Source organism: Ictalurus punctatus, chromosome 5, assembly GCF_001660625.3.
Source record: "Ictalurus punctatus breed USDA103 chromosome 5, Coco_2.0, whole genome shotgun sequence".
In the NCBI taxonomy this organism is placed as follows: Eukaryota; Metazoa; Chordata; class Actinopteri; order Siluriformes; family Ictaluridae; genus Ictalurus; species Ictalurus punctatus.
Window position 1 is genome coordinate 33039162 of NC_030420.2, and position 18261 is coordinate 33057422.

An 18261-nucleotide genomic window follows, 5' to 3' on the forward strand; every position below is an offset into this window, starting at 1 on the left:
AAGTATTGACCCCCCCTCCCCCTCCCCCTCCCCTCTCGAACTTTCCCCACATCTTGTGTGGCTTAACTGGGGTTAGAGGTCACGAACCTACACGAGTCCTTAACGTTGCGATATTTGGAGTGTGTAAGAGGTGTGATTGCGTAAGTTTTCACCCCCCCCCCCCCCCCCCGTTCTGTGAAACTCTTTCTGTTGAGCTCGGCTTGATTTGTAATTGAAAAACTTTCATGCGACGGGTTCAGATGTTTTATCTGAAAGTGTTTTATTACTCAGACGTGACATGCAGTAAAAATCTACAAATGAAATATATGAACTGGAGTCATTACCTGTAACGTTTCCATATAAAACATAAACGGTGTTACAGAAGCGTTCGCTTTTCAACGTCTTTGATGTCCAAAATAAATTAATTTTTTAAAAGATTTTTTTTATATGTATCATTTTTTTACCTTTATTTTAATTTAAGTAAACATTCCAAATGGTGTATAGATCCTTAAAATAAAACCTAAACTAACAGTGTAATAAACACATTAATACTAGTAATACATTTTTTTGCGAATCTAAGAAAAAATATATTACAGTTTATTAAACAACATTGATGTAGTTGTAAAAAAAAAAAAAGTTTTAAAAACTTTCTCTAAATTAGAATGATAATAGATGCTTAGATGCTCTGGAATGACCTCTATAAATAGATATAATAATATCATGGTTCTGTAATATAGAGAATAAAATAACACTGAAGAACAGATGAGGCTTTGAGCAGAGTTTGTGTTTCACCATACAGGAACTGAGAGCTGATTGGTGGCTTGTGTGTGGCTCCGCCCCTTCCGGTCATGTCATGGCATGTCTTTGTTGCTCCATGTGAACTCTGGAGTTTCATTATTGTTCAGTAGAACGAGGACTGCGGGACACACTGACAGGTCAGTCTCTCTCTCACACACACACACACACACACACACACACACACACACTGAAAGAGCTGTGAGTGGGGGTCTCAGCGTTGCCAGATTGGCCAGTTTCCAGCCTTATTTTCTAATGATATTGTGCTGTTTTAAACAGCTGTGAAAGTTAGAGAGTGTGTTAGAAACAGGTCTGGGTTGGGTCAGAAACTTGTCCTGGCTGGGAAACACTTCTCCGGTCTGCCGAGACTGACGTGAAAGTGTGTCTGGAGTGTTTTTACCACCTAAATTCCCTGACATTATTGAGCGTTTGTCTTTTTTTCATATTCACAAACATCAGCATTTCCTTTGACCTCACCTTTGACCTCACCGCCTGCAGCCGGCGACGGAGATGAGCGTGTGTTTTCAGCACGTTTTATCAGATCGTCCCGTGTCTTACAACGCAGCTCCGTTTGCACTGCGACACAGACTCTGGACTCTCGGGGTCAAAGGTGACGAGCTGCGTTTCTTCACCCTGCGGCCTTGATTTCTCCTCCGCGACCCGACCGACTGCGTTTCTTCCACGTAGGCACCACGAGTGACATCGCCGAGTGACATCTTAACGCAAAACTCCGCCCTGGATAACACACGGATATCGATCTGCTTCATGAGCGTGTGATCTTCAGCCGCATCCCAGATTTATTTCAGAATAAAGCTTCATTCATAACGTGCCTCATGACTATTTTCACTTCGGTTGACATTACCCACAATGCCGTCGAGCGTGCCCACAATGCCGGCTTCGTGCCCATCTAAAGAGAGCGATGCGGCAGCGCTTTAGTCCTTCGGCCTGTCCAGCTCTCTCACGTCCTCATCTGTCCACTCCGCTCGGCGTCCGGAAGCTGAAACCTTCATGCGACATCTCATAGATTCAATTCGGTTTCATTCGTGTAGCGCTTTTAACGATTTACATCCCATAAACTAGCCGTGGGATCTGAACGGATAACGCTTATAATCCTGTTAAACTCCTGATTAGTTTCTGAAGCGGCGAAGTGTTCCGCTCGGGATTTAACTCGGTTACGTAACCGGCGGTTTGGAAATGAAACGTCGTTCATCTCTCTGGAGCTTTTACGTGTTACGCAAGTAGTTAAGCAATCAAACGCCGTGCGCGAGGCGGCCGGAGGGACACGGACAAAGACGGAGTCGATGTTAACGTCCTGAAGATGATCGTTTGCCTCTAACGGCACGTCCTGGAGACGTTTCCCTCGTCTCATGCGACAGCGGTTAGCTTGGCACGCTCTTTCAACCGAGTTCGTTCTCTCTGATCGGTCAGAAGGTGTTGATTCATTTCCCAGACCGGCAGCTCTGACGGTAGCGCAGCTGCACGTCGCGGGTTTGTGTCAACACGCTCGCTCCGATACGCTATCGTTTCCGTAGTAACGGCTCGTTCGCGGGGACTCGTACGGCGGACGGTCCGTACGAACGGATTTAAAGAGGCTTTTTTCTGCTTTCAGGTCAGATTTTGTGGCGTTATCATGGCTGAGAACGGAAAGCACGGTGAGATGGACACGGAAACACCTCCAGCGTCACAGGAAACGCAGGTGAGAACCGAACCGGAGGAAACGGTCCTTACGGAGCTTTCGGGAATTCACGCACCGGTTAATTTCCGTCTCTTGGCTGAGACGGAAGGTGCAGGGAGAAAGAAAGACGGGTGAGAGGTCGGGTCGGGATGCTTTCCCCCTCGTCCTGTTTGAGGAAAGGGGATTGAGAGAGATTCCATCAAGATCGTTAGGCTTATGTGTGTGTGTGTGTGTGTGTGTTTGTGTTCAGAGTGTGATGTCTCGCGTGAGTAACCTGGCCCTGGTGAGCTCAGCGTGTGACGCCGTGTCCAGCGCGTACAGCAGCACGAAGGAAAGCGTCCCCGTGCTCAGAGGAGTGATGGACGCGGCCGAGAGCGGAGTTCGGACCCTGAGCACCGCCGCCAGCTCGGGAACAAAACCTATACTGAACAAACTCGAGCCACAAAGTGAGAACCTCACTCACACACACACCTGACACACTAATATCCCGCATTAGAACAGAATAAGAGCGGTGGTGACGTGACGGTTAAGGCTCTTGAGCAAGGCCCTTAACCTTCTCTACTCCAGGGGGCGCTGTATCACGGCTGACCCTGTGCTCTGACCCCAACTTCCTGACAATTTCACTGTGCTGTAATGTATACGTGACCAATAACGACTCGTTATAGTCGTTATATGTAAGTTCACTACAAAGCGCTGACACCGGAGACTCCTTCCATCAGTGTTAAATAAATGTCTTCTTACGGATATACAAGTCTCTGTAAATTAGACGTCGCTGTAGAAATGATACCGTAGTAGACTGAGGTTCAGATGCAGGAATTCATTCCCGTGGTAAAAATATAAACATAAATGATACGGAATAAACGTAGATTTCTGTTGTGTCTTTTCTTTTTTCTTTAAACGATATTTCGATTATTTTGTTTGGCGCTCTGTAATGACCTGCACATAAACCGTCTGTCTACCTGGTCTCTTGATCGACTCTGCAGTTGCCATGGTGAACGAGTACGCCATGAAAGGGCTGGACAAGATGGAGGAGAATCTTCCTGTCTTACACCAGCCGGCGGACAAGGTAACAATAATGAACTCGGTATGATGGGGGGAGTAGAAGAACTCCTTACAACTCACTGGTGTGTGCTTATTTAAGTCCCGTATTTAGGGGCAAGTAGCGTGTCATAGAGCTGTTTGTGAATGTAAAAAGTCGGAGTCATCGACTCCCTAAAGAAGGAACCGATTCCGAACAGCTGAATCGAGTCGTTAGCGATTCCAGACTTTACTCCCTGTACTAACCTACGTAGGTTTGTAACAATAAGCCCCGCCTCCGGTCTTCATCGTCCGCTCGCTGACAGACGGAGCTGAAACTCGTTACGCTAGTGGGCGTTTCCTTTTCCGACACACGCTGACAGCGGTAGACCAATCACGACAGACTGGGACGTCTGACCGATCGGAGCAGGGTATGCTCTCCGAAAGGAGGAGTTTAGAACGAATCCTTTAGAACGGATCATTGAACGAGTCGTTTGTGACACTGGGGGGGAAAGGTAACGCTGCAGATTAAACGATGAGCACGTTAAAGTGTTTTTCCGTCCTCGGATGCACGTAAATTTACCGTATGGGCGCTTTAAAACAAAATTAGGCGCGATTCAAATCCACAATAGGTGCGCTTTAAATAGGGTGTAATAACGTAAAGGATGCAACCACGTCTCTCGTTATCTCAATAATAATAATAATAATAATAATAATAATACGTTATTAAATGAAATGAACCAGATGAAGGAGCTGAGAATTATGATTAAAGTACGTATTTACTCTGGATTTTAAAAACACATACATCGCGTTGGAAACGGATGAAATGGAGGAGGATGTGGAAAAGAAGAGCCCAAGAAAATACAACAGCACTGAAATCACCGTGTTCGGATGAATAATAAATAAAGCTGTTATTTTTACACACTTCTGTATCACTGTGTTAATGTCGGCTTGAAGCACCCTAAACGTCTTCTCTGTGTGTGTGTGTGTGTGTGTGTGTGTGTGTGCTGGCAGCTGGTGTCTGAGACGGTGGGAAAGGTGTATCAGTGTGTGTCAGGAGCGAAGGACGCGGTGGTGGGGGCGATGATGGGGGGAGTGGAGATGACCCGCACGGCCCTCAGCGGGGGTATTAACACCGTCATGGGGTCCCGCGTGGGGCAGATGGTCAGCAGCGGAATGGGTTTGTCTCTGAACCAATCGGAGGACCGTGTGGAGCAAAAACTCCCGCTCACTGAGACCGAACTGGGTGAGTGTCGAGATTAAGCATCAAATCCTACTATACGTCGATGCGACATATTCCGGATGCTGATTGGTCAGGAGGTGTTGATTGACAGTATGCGTTATCGTTTCTATAGTAACAGCTCAGTCACGGGGAATTGTACAGTGGAAAAACATTTTTAAAAAAAAACAAACATCATAAAAAACAAACAAACGTGTGTGTGTAATTGTTGACGTGGTGAAGTGTTTATTTAACGTTTATGGAAGGAGTCTCCAGCGTCAGCGGCGTAACTTCATAACGTCATTTGTTGCGATTCCTCCGTAACTGCGTATCTCTTTCGCCTTATCAAGTTCAAGAAAGAGAAGGAAAGCGAGACCGGTGAGGGAGCGACTGTTTGAACGTACTGAAAGTAACTATAAACGGATAAAAAGTCGCCGCGGCGTAAGCGGAAGAAAACGTATAGGAAAACGATCCTCGGACATTTTGCTCTTTCTCTTCAGCCGCTGTAGCAGAGCCTCCGCCGAAGGACGAGGTCGAGGTCCAAACCTCGCTGAGCAGCGAAGGCGTGGCTTCCCAAAGCTCCGCCCCCAGCTACTTCGTGCGCCTGGGGAAACTCACAGCCCAGGTTCAAGAGCGAGCGCTGGAGCTGTCCCTCATTAAAGCCAGCGCCGCCCGGGACGCCACTCACAAAGCCGTGTCCCAGATCACCAGCACCCTGGACCTGCTGGAGAACCTGAGAGGAGCCAACGCGCTGGTGGGAGCGCCCGAGCAGCTCCTCAAGAGGTGGAGGGAGTGGAGACAGGAGGGGCAGGAAGAACACGGGCAGGGGCACGGGGCAGAAAGCACGGAGGAGGACGGCGGTGAGGACGGCAAAGAGAACGGAGAGGTGCGGGAACTCAAACTTACGGCATCATAACCATCTAACCCTGTATCGCAGATTTTACTCACGCATCACACGTTACTTTTTGTCTGTTATTTTAAAAGGATGACCTTGAATTTTATTTAAAAACTCATTTTTTTTAAAAAAAAAGCAGAATTGCAAATATCTCTCATACAGTATTTCTTGGTTTTTATTATAAGATTAGAAGGGTCTCGTTGTAGCCTCACACGCGTGCGTGTGTGTGTGCGTGTTATTACAGCAGCTGGAATGGCGAGCTCTGTCCATGGTGCGCTCTCTGAGTGCGCAGCTGCGTGTGGCGTGTTCAGGCGTCGTCTCCAGTGTTCAGGGTCTCCCCAGCGCCGTACAGGAGCAGCTGCTGAACGCACGGCACTCGGCCGAAGAGCTGCACTCGTCCCTCGGCAAGACCAGGACGGTCACACCGCTGCTGCTCCAACAGAGCCGAAACCAGCTCACACAGGTACAGAGCGAGAGAGACGGAAAGAGAGAGCGTGATATACAGTATATAATATACATTTGGTCTCAATCTTCCACCAGGTGAGACAGTCACTGGACGGAGTGATGGATTACCTCCTGAACAACACGCCTCTGAACTGGTTAGTCGGGCCTTTTTCACCTCAGCTGGTGGAGAAACGTCCGAGCGCAGAGTAGCTTCCAGAAACGACAAGTCTAACTGACGTGTGCCTTAAATATCTGTATGTAAACTCTTTTACCTGCACTGAGCACGGGATAATCAATATAACATTACTCATTAAAATCACTAACGAATCGCCCAGCCTCGTCACTGACTAGTGAATCATTTGACCTACTCACAGTTGGCGTTAACATAGATCGATCAGTGAATCGTTTGGCTTTACCACACAAATCATTAGTGAATCATTTGCATTTACTAAAGGATTACTACTGATTACTAGGTGTTTAGGACGTTGGACTTTTGATCAGAAGGTCGTGAGTGCACACCCCAGCACCGCCAAGCTGCCACGACTGGGCCCTGTATAACGCCAAATGCAGTAAATGTAAATCATTAGTCAGTCATTACGGAATGAATCACTACAGAATCATTTGGCTTCACGACAAATGATTTTAAAAGTTTAACCTCTTTATATATATATATATATATATATATATATATAAAATGGAGGATCAATCAACTGTGGAAATCCAGCGTATCATAAAGAGTCGTTCAGTATTAATTTACTCTCCTTCAGCAGTAAGCTCCATCTGTGAAAAGCAGTGTTATACAGGAATTATAGTCATTATTATAACTGTAAATCTTGCATTTCATGTGTGAGGTGGAGAAAATGTACTGCATCTTAATAAAACAGTGTTCTCGAGACACGGGCATTTACCTGGAAATGTTACCTGAGATCAGACTGCATTCCTGAAGTTCTTACAGATATGTCAAACCGGATGTTAATCCCCCCCCCCCCCCCCCTTTTTTTCCCCCTCTGATAAATAAAGCCATGACGTCATTTTGTTGTTTCATAATGATATTAATGATAATAATAATAATGACGTTGATTTATATAACACTTTATTCTCATGCACAGAATGCGTTACAGATATAAAACGCAAACTATTACAAGAGACAGAGTAAAGCATGTCAAATATTCAGTGTCCGGTGAAAGGAAGTGTGCTTGAAGGTAAGTGTTTATCATTTAAATAATAAAGAAAAGATTTAAAAGCGAGAAAGACATTAAAGGTGATGAATCGGTAAAGGAAACATTAAGGACGAGGAAGGAGAAAATATTATTTAACAGTAAGGTTAAAGTCGACTTAAAAACCTCAGGAAAATTTAAAAAAAAAAAAAAAAAAAGGATGAGGAAGGACAAAATATTATGTAACAACAAGAAGAAATGCGAATAAGATCAAATCCAATGAAAAGTAAAATAAAGAAAAGAATACAAATAAAAAAGGACGACAAAATATAGTGTGAGAATGATAAAAGCAACGACAACAACAACAAAAAAAGCCACACAAATTTTTACCAAGATAAAATAAAATAAAACAGAAAAACATTTTCAAAGCAATTTTTTTTTTCTTCAAAAAATGATGGAGGACAAAATATATTCTATAAAACAAAACAAACAAACAAGACACAACAAAAATGCAAATAAGATCAAATCAGATGAAACCAAATAAAATAAATAAAACAATAAGAATAACAACAAGGAAGGACAAAATAATAGGATGTAAAAATGTTGCTAACAACAACAACAGTTCAATCAAATTAAAATAAAGCAAATATATTTTTTAATAATAATAATTCCAATTACAAATAAGTAGACTGAAAATGAAGCACTGTATATCTAATTAAATTAACTATAAATACATTTCCACACAGATAAACTTATAAACTTTTTTTTATATTTCTTGATAAATCGCTGAACTTCTCTCAGAGCATTGTTGTTAGTCTGTAACCCTAGATTTCTGCTGTGTGACTACGTCAAGGGTTGAATCCCGAATGACTCCGAACTGGACATGTAGTGCACTACTTAGGCAGTAGATTGCGTTCTTACGCACTCTACGTAGTGCGCTCATTCAGCGAGCGGACGCTGTATTTGGGACACGGCCGCCGCTGTTGTTCCGAACGAGGGGCTGTTAGGCGTTGCTAAGGCCGCGTTAGCACGGACCTGGTTATTAGCTTCGGATTAGAGGTCGACTTTTTTTTCCCTTCCTCGAGCCGAATTACAGGTAAATACGGTGTTTATGAAGAAAAATAATATCAACATTAAGACCAGGATGCGCGTGCGAAATAATGACTTTCGTTATTAGTGGTGTTATATGATAACAAAACATGTTTTGCTCGGGCGATTAGCCGTTTAAAAAAAAAAAAAAAAAAAACGCTTGACGGCTAATGCTAACGATATCACAGCCGTTATAAGCCACAACATTATCCAAATATGCACTTATACCATCTTTATACTTATTATTGAACTCGTCTGGTGATTTTAATCATCTTAAAAGGATTTATGTGAATAAAAATCGGTTAAAATCATGTTAGCTAAGCTCATTTAGCGATAAACAAAAAACTGTTTAGCAGTAAAGGTGATTGATGGCACGCGCACCAGGTTTGTTATAAAATGCATAGAAATGAATTTGTTTGTGGTGTTTATTGTCATGGATCCAGATGTCGTAAAATATTCCCAACATACTACAATTTCTTACAGTATAGTTAAGGCTAGTTATCTGCCTACATTTTGGTTTTGTTTATTGTTTCCTATTTTACCAACAAGGTCGTGTAAACAACAAACAACTATACCGCGCGAAATAATCAATACTATCTGTTCCTGTTCTTTATTTTCAAATTGTTTAATGTGTTTTAATTCGCACAACTATCCCCAGGTGAATGTAAATGACATGTGTTGATGGGGATTTAAGGGAATAATAAGCTCTAAAGTTCATTTTGTTTATTTAATGAATGAAATTTTAGTCACGTGACTGGGATTTATCTTCAGAGATTAATACACACTTCCTGTCCGGGTTTATAAAATCATACATTTTTCATATGGCTTTTAAGAAGAGAAAAATTTAATCTAAGAACAGGAAAAGAAGACGAGATGCCTTTTACTGATCGTTATTGGAGGCGGAAAAAAGGAATAAAACATCGTGTCACTGGAACATAATCACTTCAGGGTAGTAACACTCAGTACGTGTACACGGACAACGATAATCCGATATTAAGACCATACTCCGATTGATTAACTAGCATGTGAACAGAGATTATCGAGGATCTTAATCCGATTAAAGTCATACTCGGAGTAAACACGAACGGAATAAAGACGTGTGGAGTGTTCCTGTTTTAGTCGCGTTATCGACGTGCGTTACAGACACGTACACACCTTAATCACACTGTTAACGTCGTGTGGGAGTTTTCACCGCATCGCGCGACAGGACACGTACAAACGGCAGCGCTCGACCGTTTGACGGCGAACGAGAGAGCACGGCCGCGTCCCAAACCGCGTACTTACCTGCTGTATAGTAGGAGAAATACATGTATCTCGGCTACTATACAGACGGTAAGTACGCGGTTTGGGACGCAGCCCACGGCTTCAAGCGCTCGTCTATTAGCACGTACGGCACGACGAATAATTAACCGCACTCGAAGCGTTCGTAAAATTAAACATGAAACACCCAAAACCGTACACGGTCCCATAACGAAGACCGACTGTACGTCGATACGTGAAATTCCGGAGGGACGGCGTGACGTGGGGACGTAATGACGTGTGCCGTTAATCACTCTATGTTCTAGAACGTGTAAAACAGGAACAAGGAATATTCTAAAAGCGACTCATGTAAACACCTTAATCAGAATATCGTCTTATTCAGAATACGGTCGATAATTAGATTACTGCTGTCCGTGTAAACGTCGTCAGTGAGTACAGTGTTTAATTTGTTAAAGAACAACATGTTGTACTTCTTATCTGTTTACAGTTACAGATTATGTTGTGGAATGTGTATGTGTGTGGAGAAATGCCCAGTCGTGTGTGTGTGTGTGTGTGTGTGTTAGTGGAGGATCAGGAGTGTATTGTGAACAGGAGTGTATTGTAGCACTCACTCGGCGTCTCTATAAACGAGCTGAAACACTTTTTTGTCTCGTCTGTTTTGTGTACTGTTTAAATAATAATAATAATAATCCGGGAAACTGCCGTCAGGTGAGCGGAGGTTTTTGTTCACCGAGCCGCCTCGAACCGTCCGAGTCCTAAATCCACCCTAGCGACCGTCGCGCTGCTGAGAGGAGTGTGTTCGCTGTTGCCCGTGGGCCGTAGTGGTACCGTGTGTGTGTTTAATCCGTTTCTAATACTTTCAAAAAATTTTATCCGCTTCAAAATAGAATGAAATAGAGTAAATATATAGTTAAATATAATTGGTGTTTCAGTTAGGTTTTTTTTTTTTTTTTTTTTTAATCCAGAAAAGCTTAAGCTTCAAACTTTTATTACAGTTTTGATTCTCTGAGCTTGAGCCGTTCTGATAATCTCGACATCGTGATCAATTCTGTTAGGGTATGTGATATTTTCGGAGGTCTCGAGTGTATTTTCTAACATTTTTTTCATGTTTTTAAAAAATAATAATAATAATAATTTATACCGACTGGTCGGAAGTAGCTGAGTTGATCTGAGTTGACGCTCAGGTTACAGACCAGTAAGGAAACAGTAATAAACTGAATTATTATTTTTTTCCATACTGTACTTGAGATTAACGTGCTCTAATGATCAAACTTCGTTATCTCTCAGACCTACCCTCTCCCACGCCCCCTTCACCCCCCCGCCCTTTTTTTTTTTTTTTTTTTTAACCTCCCCCTCAGACAGCGAGCGATGGCTCAGGAGACGAATCAGACGCAGGTGCCGATGCTTTGTACCATGGGATGCGGCTTCTACGGAAACCCTCGTACCAACGGCATGTGCTCGGTCTGCTATAAGGAGCACCTGCAGAGGCAGCAGGCAGGTGGGCGGAGCAGCCCACCTGGTGATAAAGGTGAGCTAAGAACACGAGGGTGAGAGGGGGCGTTCTTATCCAATCAGGTTATCATGTTAAAATAGAGGGAGAGAGAGAGAGCTTTTCGTCATGATGTTTTGTGTTTTTGTTCCAGCCGCTTCCTCACCATCAGGGTCTCCAGGAACCCCCGCTGTAACCGTGGAGACGGACCCTGACCCCGTCTCGGAAACGGCGGCTCCATCAGAGGAGACCAGGTAGAAGGTTGACTTTTATAGATAAACGTTTGAAACTTTAGAGACACACACACACACACACACTTTAGATTGCTTTGCTTTGGTTTGACGCCGCTGTAGGGGTGGGGCGATATAACAAAAATATGATATCTATGGTCTTAAAATGACTAATATCGTATTTTTCCGAGACAGTATACCGTCCCAACAATGAGTTATCGTAACGTACTTACCGTCAGTCATATCAGCATAACCGAGAGCGGAGTTACAGTAAAACGCTAGCGGTCATGATTTCAGGGCAGTAAACGAGTTGAAAAAACGAAACGTCTTGGCTACGTTCACATCGCCAACACCACAGAGTACATCACATTTCCAAAACCATCAGCAGAAAAGACAGCAAAAGGGGCGGGTTTTCACGCCGTCGCAGGTTTTCTAAATGTAACGCGGGCGATCGAATGCACACGTGCTGATGAAATCTTTTAAAGGGCGTGTTTATTTCAAGTGTATTTCAGTAACGTGTCCCGAGGTAATTGTGTGTGTGTGTGTGTGTGTGTGTGTGTCAGCAGCTCATCCGGACCGGTCACTCAGCAGATGACGGCCATGAGCATCTCCCAGGACACCGCAGCCACCGACTCAGACCGGGCCGACGACGAGGAAGACGAAGCATCGTCCAAAAGCACAGGCAAGTATTGATGTTTGTTTGTGTGTTTTTGTTTATTTAATTTAGCTTTTTTTTTTCCCCACAGGCTTAACACCTCTCCAAACCTCCAAGATTCACTCACTTGGGTTTAAATAAAAAGCAGTTTGATTAAATCAAGTTTATTTTTAAAGGCGGTCTCAGAGCCGTGAGGACGGAGATGAAGGACGGAGCACTACGATTCCCCTTTTATTTATTTCATTAATTCGTTAACCTCAGGTCCAGCCGCAGAGGCAGCGCAGGCCTCGTCAGACGGAGATCAGACCCCCGACCAGAACAAGAAGAAGAACCGATGCTTCACCTGCAGAAAAAAAGTCGGACTCACGGGTAAGTTGCGAAGGGAACTCGAGGATGTTTGTATTAAACACGCTTTCTGAAGAGGCACGTGTTGATTGATCAGTTTTTCTATAACAGCAGCTCTGACAGTAGTGCAGGTTTATATTTAATACAGTACTGTGATACAGCGCTGTCGAATTCTCGATTCCGATTGGCTGACGGACGTCGTGAGGTGTGCAGTTGATTTTTCAGTGAAGTAGTTCCAGTCACGTCTCGACCGCATTCCAGTTCCGTATCACTTCGCCAAGTTAAGTGAAATGACGGAGGAGTTCAGCCTGCTGTCCACCGCAGCAAACAAAACGACACCGTTTAGATTTTCCTGAAGTCAGTCAGGAGGGATCGACGAGTGGACGTTGAATTATTAGAAAAAATAACACGCATCCGAATTATTCCTTACTTAACGCGCTCGTTCTAATACGTCATCCGATGCGTTTCCGTCACGGGAACTTTGTGCACTGTATAGAAACACCTGTGTGAAGCTGACAGTCTTCGCTCTCTCGAATGTTGTACCGTTATGATTGAAGTTAAGTAATAATACTGTAACTGACGGTGTTAAAACATTGTACTTACACTGGCCAGAATTTTGATTTAGTAACTCTGTGGACTTTTCCTACACTTGCAACACTAATTTCCACAAGAGCCTCGTGAACAGAAGTGTCACTGACACCTAGTGGTGGAGTGAAGTGTAGCAGATGATTCTCCTTGTAAATATATGAAAAGTTCAATCATGAGAGCGCAGGGAATGAAGTAAAGAGGATTGTTTATTAAACAAATGATCGTATGATTCGTCTTGAAAAAGTCTTCGGCAGTTCGACTCTAAAAGCGCGCTCACACCGAGGAGATTTGCGCCTATAGTTCACTGTCTCAAAATTTAAATACGGGAGCAGCACAAACGAAACTTTTATCCGCACAAACGATCGAGACTATTTTGCTGACGTCTTGCGTTGGGTGGTGGCCAACTTCACGCAGGTTAAAGAAACGTGTCATCCAACAAAGTGTCGTTGACGTGAGGAGACGTCTGTCAAGGAAGGAGTCTCCAGCGTCAGCGCTTTGTGACGGTTTTCCGAGATCTTCGGGACGGACAAGTTTACGCTTTACGCAAACTTGTCCTAGAACAAGAAAAAAGAGAGACTGGTGAGAGGCTATAATGCACGTGAGGTCGGGAACCGTAATGCACGTGAGGTCGGGAACCGTAATGCACGTGAGGTCGGGAACTAACTTGTTTCGTGGACGTTCCACAACATTGAATGTAGCTATAAATGGGTAAAATGTCTAATAAATAAACAAAAAAATATCATTCTCATCTTGTAAGTTCTGTCTCTCTCGTGGCCTCTCTGTCCATCCCTCCCTCCCTCCCTCTCATTCTTTCTTTTTGTCTCTCTCCCCCTCTCTCCAGGCTTCAACTGTCGCTGCAGTAACCTGTTCTGCGCGGTCCACCGCTACTCGGACAAGCACGATTGCCCGTACGACTACAGAGGAGCGGCGGCCGCCCAGCTCCGCAAAGAGAACCCCATCGTGGTGGCGGAGAAGATCCAGAAGTTATGAGGACTGGTTAAAAGAACAAACGAACAAACAGAAATGTGTTTGACCTGCAGATTTTATCAGAACGATGGCGCCAGCGATTTGTGATCCGTCTCCGATCCTCCGTGGAGCGCTGAACACGCCTGCCCTAAAACTCCACGTCTTCCCCGACTCTCTTTGAGTGACATATCCGCGTGCGTGTGTGTGTGTGTGCGTGTGCGTGTGCGTGTGGTTGAGAGTCAGGGGGAGCACTCGTGGGTCTGGTGGGCGCTTTTTTTTTTTTCTTTTTTTTTGGTAGGGATAAAATTAACGTTTCCTTTTCACGGGATTAGTGATGTGTGGGTGTGGTCTCTGAGAAAAGGGGGCAGGGGGTTCGTGAGGCGGAGATTCCGTCCCTTATTTTAATCCTTTTTATCATGCGCCATCGATTTTATTAGTTTCCAGAACTTCTCTTTCACTTCGAGTGAGGTGATTTTTGTTTCTTTTCCTCTTTTCCCCTTTCCTGTTTTAATGAGCGTATGAAAGCGTATCAGAGGATCTATATTAATATATTGTAGTTAGCTCGAATAGTGTGATTGCATCCTATTTATTATTATTATTATTATTATTATTAGTTTTTGTTGCATTTTTCATTTGCTCGAGTAGCGAAAAAAAGAGGGAAAACCCCCAGCTTCGTCCTTTCGATCACACGACGCGGCCGAGCCACAGACGAGAGACTGTCCGTCATGTCGAAGCACAACGTCATCGCGATGATCCGAGCGTCCCTGACGCCTTCGCACCAGAGCGGATTTTCTTTCTTTTCCTGACCACAAATATTCCTGACCACCAGCAGACCAGCGAACGCCGGACACATCGAAACACACCGTGCTCCGATGACGACGTCACGCAGGAAGTCGTCGCCGCTTCCAGGAAGACAGACGAGACTCGCGTTCCTGTAAGGTGATCAGCAGCGACCCTGAACCAGGCTAAACGCAATGGCGTCGTACGACTCCAGCGTGACGCGACGCACGGCCCGATCCGCGTATACGACGCGTCACAGAACGCGATATCGTTCTTATTTTCCGGAACGTCGTGAAGTGATCTCGTAAAACCACAATTTAAAAAAAAATACATATATTTTTTCGTCTAATGTATATACCCCACCGCTACTTATCCATATAGTTCTAATCCATCGTAGAGCGTGATGAGGTTGGCGCGCAGGCGAGGGTGAGGTAATACTTCGTAAAACTACGTGTATGTTTTCAAACGTATGTATCCAGTCCTAATCTGCTACTCGTACCGAAGCGGAGGAATGAAGGATGAGTGGGGGGGGGTCTTTATTTATTCGAAAGGGCTGAAGTAAACGGGCGTGGTCTAGTGGGTGGGGGGAGGAGTTTGGGGCGGGCCCGGGTTGCAGGGTTTCTACAGTATTCATCTTTGAACGTCGTCGTTTAGTTTTCTGGTCCGCGTGTTCTCTTTTTTTTGTTTGTTTTTTTTGCATCGCTCGTTTATTTGTTCATTTTTGTTTTTTTTTTAAACCTAATCAAAGTCCCAAAGAGTTAAGGATTAACCCCCATATAAAAATAAATAAATAAATCAATCTGATTGACATGACCTGGCTTGCATAAACAGAGAAGTAACGCTGGCGTACCTAAACGTGTCTCCCTTTCTCCACGTGTCCATTCCCTCCTCTTCCGGTCTTTCACGCTTTATCCGCCCGAGAGCCGTCCGCGAGCCTCCGAGCTTCCGTCGGCTTCCAGAAGAGTAGGAGGGTCACGGCCGCCGATCACGCGATGCGGGGGCGGGGGGTTTGCGTGCACGTTTTATCGTTGACCGTTCAAACAAAACGGCCTGCGAGCACGATTCCACAGAACCGCGTAGTCTGATGGAGAAATTTAAAAAATGGACTCTTGGATTTTTTCGAATTTTAAAGTGAAGCAAACGCTCGTCTTTAACCTTTTAACACGCGACAGGGTTTTAAAAATGTCCCAGTTTAACCTCATGTTCAAACAGAAGCATGACTCACTTTATTTAGATGAATTATGTACAGTGCGTTGCGTAAGTATTCACCCCCTTGAACTTTTTTTTTTTTTTCTTTCTCTTTTTCTCCCCCTCCTCTCCATGTTTTGTACTGTCACAACCTGGAACTGAAATGGCTCTAACTGGGATTGTGCCGTGAATCTACGCAAAATAGCCCGTTAATATTGAACTGCAGGGAATACTTATACAGTTCAAGTTATTTACAAATAAAACATAAAGGTGAAGCATCGGCGTGTTGGTTCTGGTTCGGCCGGTCGCCATCAGGAGTCACGTGTTCAGTCGTCGTGTACAATATCTCAGGATCTCTAGAGTGTTGGAGAACATGCCTAAACACACAGCAAGAAATCCAGGAGAACGTTCTGGAAAAGTATCAAGCAAGGTTTGATTATTAAAAAATATATATATATGTCACAAGCAGCGTACAGAGTGACAATAAAGCCATTATTAATTTTTATTTTTTTTAATTGGCAAGAATATGACTGCAGCTCTGCCTAGAGAGAATGTCCACCAAAAGGGGTCAGTAGAGAAGCAACTAAGAGACCAAAGGGAACGCTGAAGATGATGCCGCCGCCGCCACCGTGCTTCACAGTAGGGATGGGACTCGGGGTGACGAGCGATCTCGTCTTAACGCCAAGGCTGACAAATTCACTTTTGGTCTCATCAGACCAGAGAACCTTTTAACCTTCTTCTTCTTCTTCTCGCCACTTTTTCCCATCAAGTCCAGCTTTGTGATCATCCAAAGAACAACAACTCCCATCTGAGCTGTAGATCTTTCCCGTTCCCCTTGGGTCGCTCTTGGCCTGCTCACTGGCTCTCGGTGGACTTGTTTCGGTAGCTCCTCCATGGCCAGGTCTTCACGATGCCCCGCGTTTTTAGAAATGTTCTCTACCAGACTCCGGGTTCTCCCAGGAACAAGGTACATCGAGATGATAATCCGCGCTTTATTTACACACGGGTCGCCTAAATTCTCAACCAAACACGTGACTCCCGACGTTAAACCGTCTGCACCAGGACTAATTTAGGGGACTGATACTCGAACGTCGCCTTTTGTGATATAAAATCTAGATCATCTTCCCCTCCGCGTGTATATTCCGCGCAACTTTGTGTCGATCCACGGCGTCTCGATCCCGATCGAAGTCGATTTCAGTTCCAGGATGTAGCAGAACACATCATTTAAAGGGGAGGGGGGGGTGAATACTTAGGCATGTCAGGTTATTCGGTGTGTTCCCACCACACGCAGTTTTAAGTGGGATTTAGTTGCACTAATCGTCAGAGATTTGAACAAACGCAAGCTTCACAGCTGCTGTTATAAAAGCTGTTCGTAAACGCGATCAGAATCACAAACGCTCACGTCAGCAGTCTTGAGCGGAGAGCAACGTTTATTAGTCGGCTCATTTGCATAATCCGGCACGTGATCCGTATATCAGTAGGATGTTTAAAGTTGTTTGTTTGTTTGTTTGTTTTTTTCCCCCCGATGACGATTACGCAAACGATATCTTGCAGGATTCGTATTTTCACAGGAGATTGTTTTAATAAATAAATAATAAAATAAAAAGGAAAGGACGGAAATGAGCGAACTGATTCGTTGTTTTTTTTTTTTTTTTTTTGTTTTTTTTAACATTGATGCGATAAGTCACCGTCGTGCACCTCCGTTCATCCTCTAACGACTCCGTGTGTCGTGTTCTGTGGAAACGTACGTTAGTCTGTCGATCCGTCCCGTGTGTGTGTGCGTGTGTGTGCGTGTGTGTGTGTAAACGTTCTGAAATGATCTAGAAACTGCGAGATACCTCAGAAACGCACGTGACGAGAGCAGTGTCTTTGCGTGTCGTCCGTCACGTTTTTTCCCCTCCCATCCGCCGTGGCGCTCCGTTCTCTCCGTTCTTTACAGTTTCTTCACTTTCTGCAGTTTTTTTTGTGTGTGTCAGAGTCAGTACGAACACAATAAAATCAAAGTTTATTTTAAAGTTACTCCGTGTGGAGTTCTTGGGTGTTGATGAATTACGCCGCACGGCGCTTTCCTGATCTCGCGTACTGAGATCTATTTTTCCAGTTTGTTTAAAAATAACTGATAAATTTGTATTAAACCTGTCAAATTGTAAAATGTTTTATTTTCTCTCTCTATAGCTCTCTTTCTATAGCGCTTTCTCTCGCTCTATATCTCTCTCTATAGCTCTCCCTTTCTATAGCGCTCTCTCTCTCTATAGCGCTCCCTTTCTATAGTGCTCTCTCTCTCTATAGCTCTCTTTCTATAGCGCTTTCTCTCTCTAGCTCTCTTTCTATAGCTCTCTCACTCTCTAGCTCTCTCTTTCTATAGCGCTCTCTCTCTCTATAGCTCTCTCTATAGCTGTTTCTAGAGCGCTCGCTCGCTCTCTATATATAGCTCTCTATAGCTCTATCACGCTCTCTATAGCTTTCTCACTCTCTAGAGCGCTCTCTCTC

At 44.2% G+C, this 18261-nt stretch overlaps 2 protein-coding genes across 5 annotated transcripts; both read left to right on the forward strand.

Annotated features, from left to right (window-relative positions):
* Positions 1 to 778: 778 nt before the first annotated feature.
* On the forward strand, positions 779 to 6353 carry plin3 (perilipin 3). Of its 2 annotated transcripts, none has more exons than XM_017468128.2 (8): positions 779 to 914; positions 2384 to 2470; positions 2700 to 2895; positions 3433 to 3515; positions 4481 to 4712; positions 5186 to 5571; positions 5825 to 6043; positions 6121 to 6353. In XM_017468128.2, exons 2-8 carry the CDS (start codon positions 2405 to 2407, stop codon positions 6232 to 6234), a joined length of 1296 nt encoding a protein of 431 aa, XP_017323617.1. In that variant the 5' UTR covers positions 779 to 914; positions 2384 to 2404; the 3' UTR covers positions 6235 to 6353. The 2 variants fall into 2 exon arrangements, with proteins under 2 accessions (XP_017323617.1, XP_017323618.1); XM_017468129.2 differs by having other exon boundaries at positions 5828 to 6043.
* A 145-nt stretch (positions 6354 to 6498) lies between these two features.
* Positions 6499 to 17786, forward strand: zgc:77486 (zf-A20 domain-containing protein). Of its 3 annotated transcripts, none has more exons than XM_017468130.3 (6): positions 6499 to 8277; positions 10818 to 11058; positions 11174 to 11273; positions 11813 to 11931; positions 12166 to 12273; positions 13679 to 17786. In XM_017468130.3, exons 2-6 carry the CDS (start codon positions 10899 to 10901, stop codon positions 13825 to 13827), a joined length of 636 nt encoding a protein of 211 aa, XP_017323619.1. In that variant the 5' UTR covers positions 6499 to 8277; positions 10818 to 10898; the 3' UTR covers positions 13828 to 17786. The 3 variants fall into 3 exon arrangements, with proteins under 3 accessions (XP_017323619.1, XP_017323621.1, XP_017323620.1); XM_017468132.3 differs by having other exon boundaries at positions 11816 to 11931; XM_017468131.3 differs by having other exon boundaries at positions 10889 to 11058.
* The last annotated feature ends 475 nt before the right edge of the window (positions 17787 to 18261 follow it).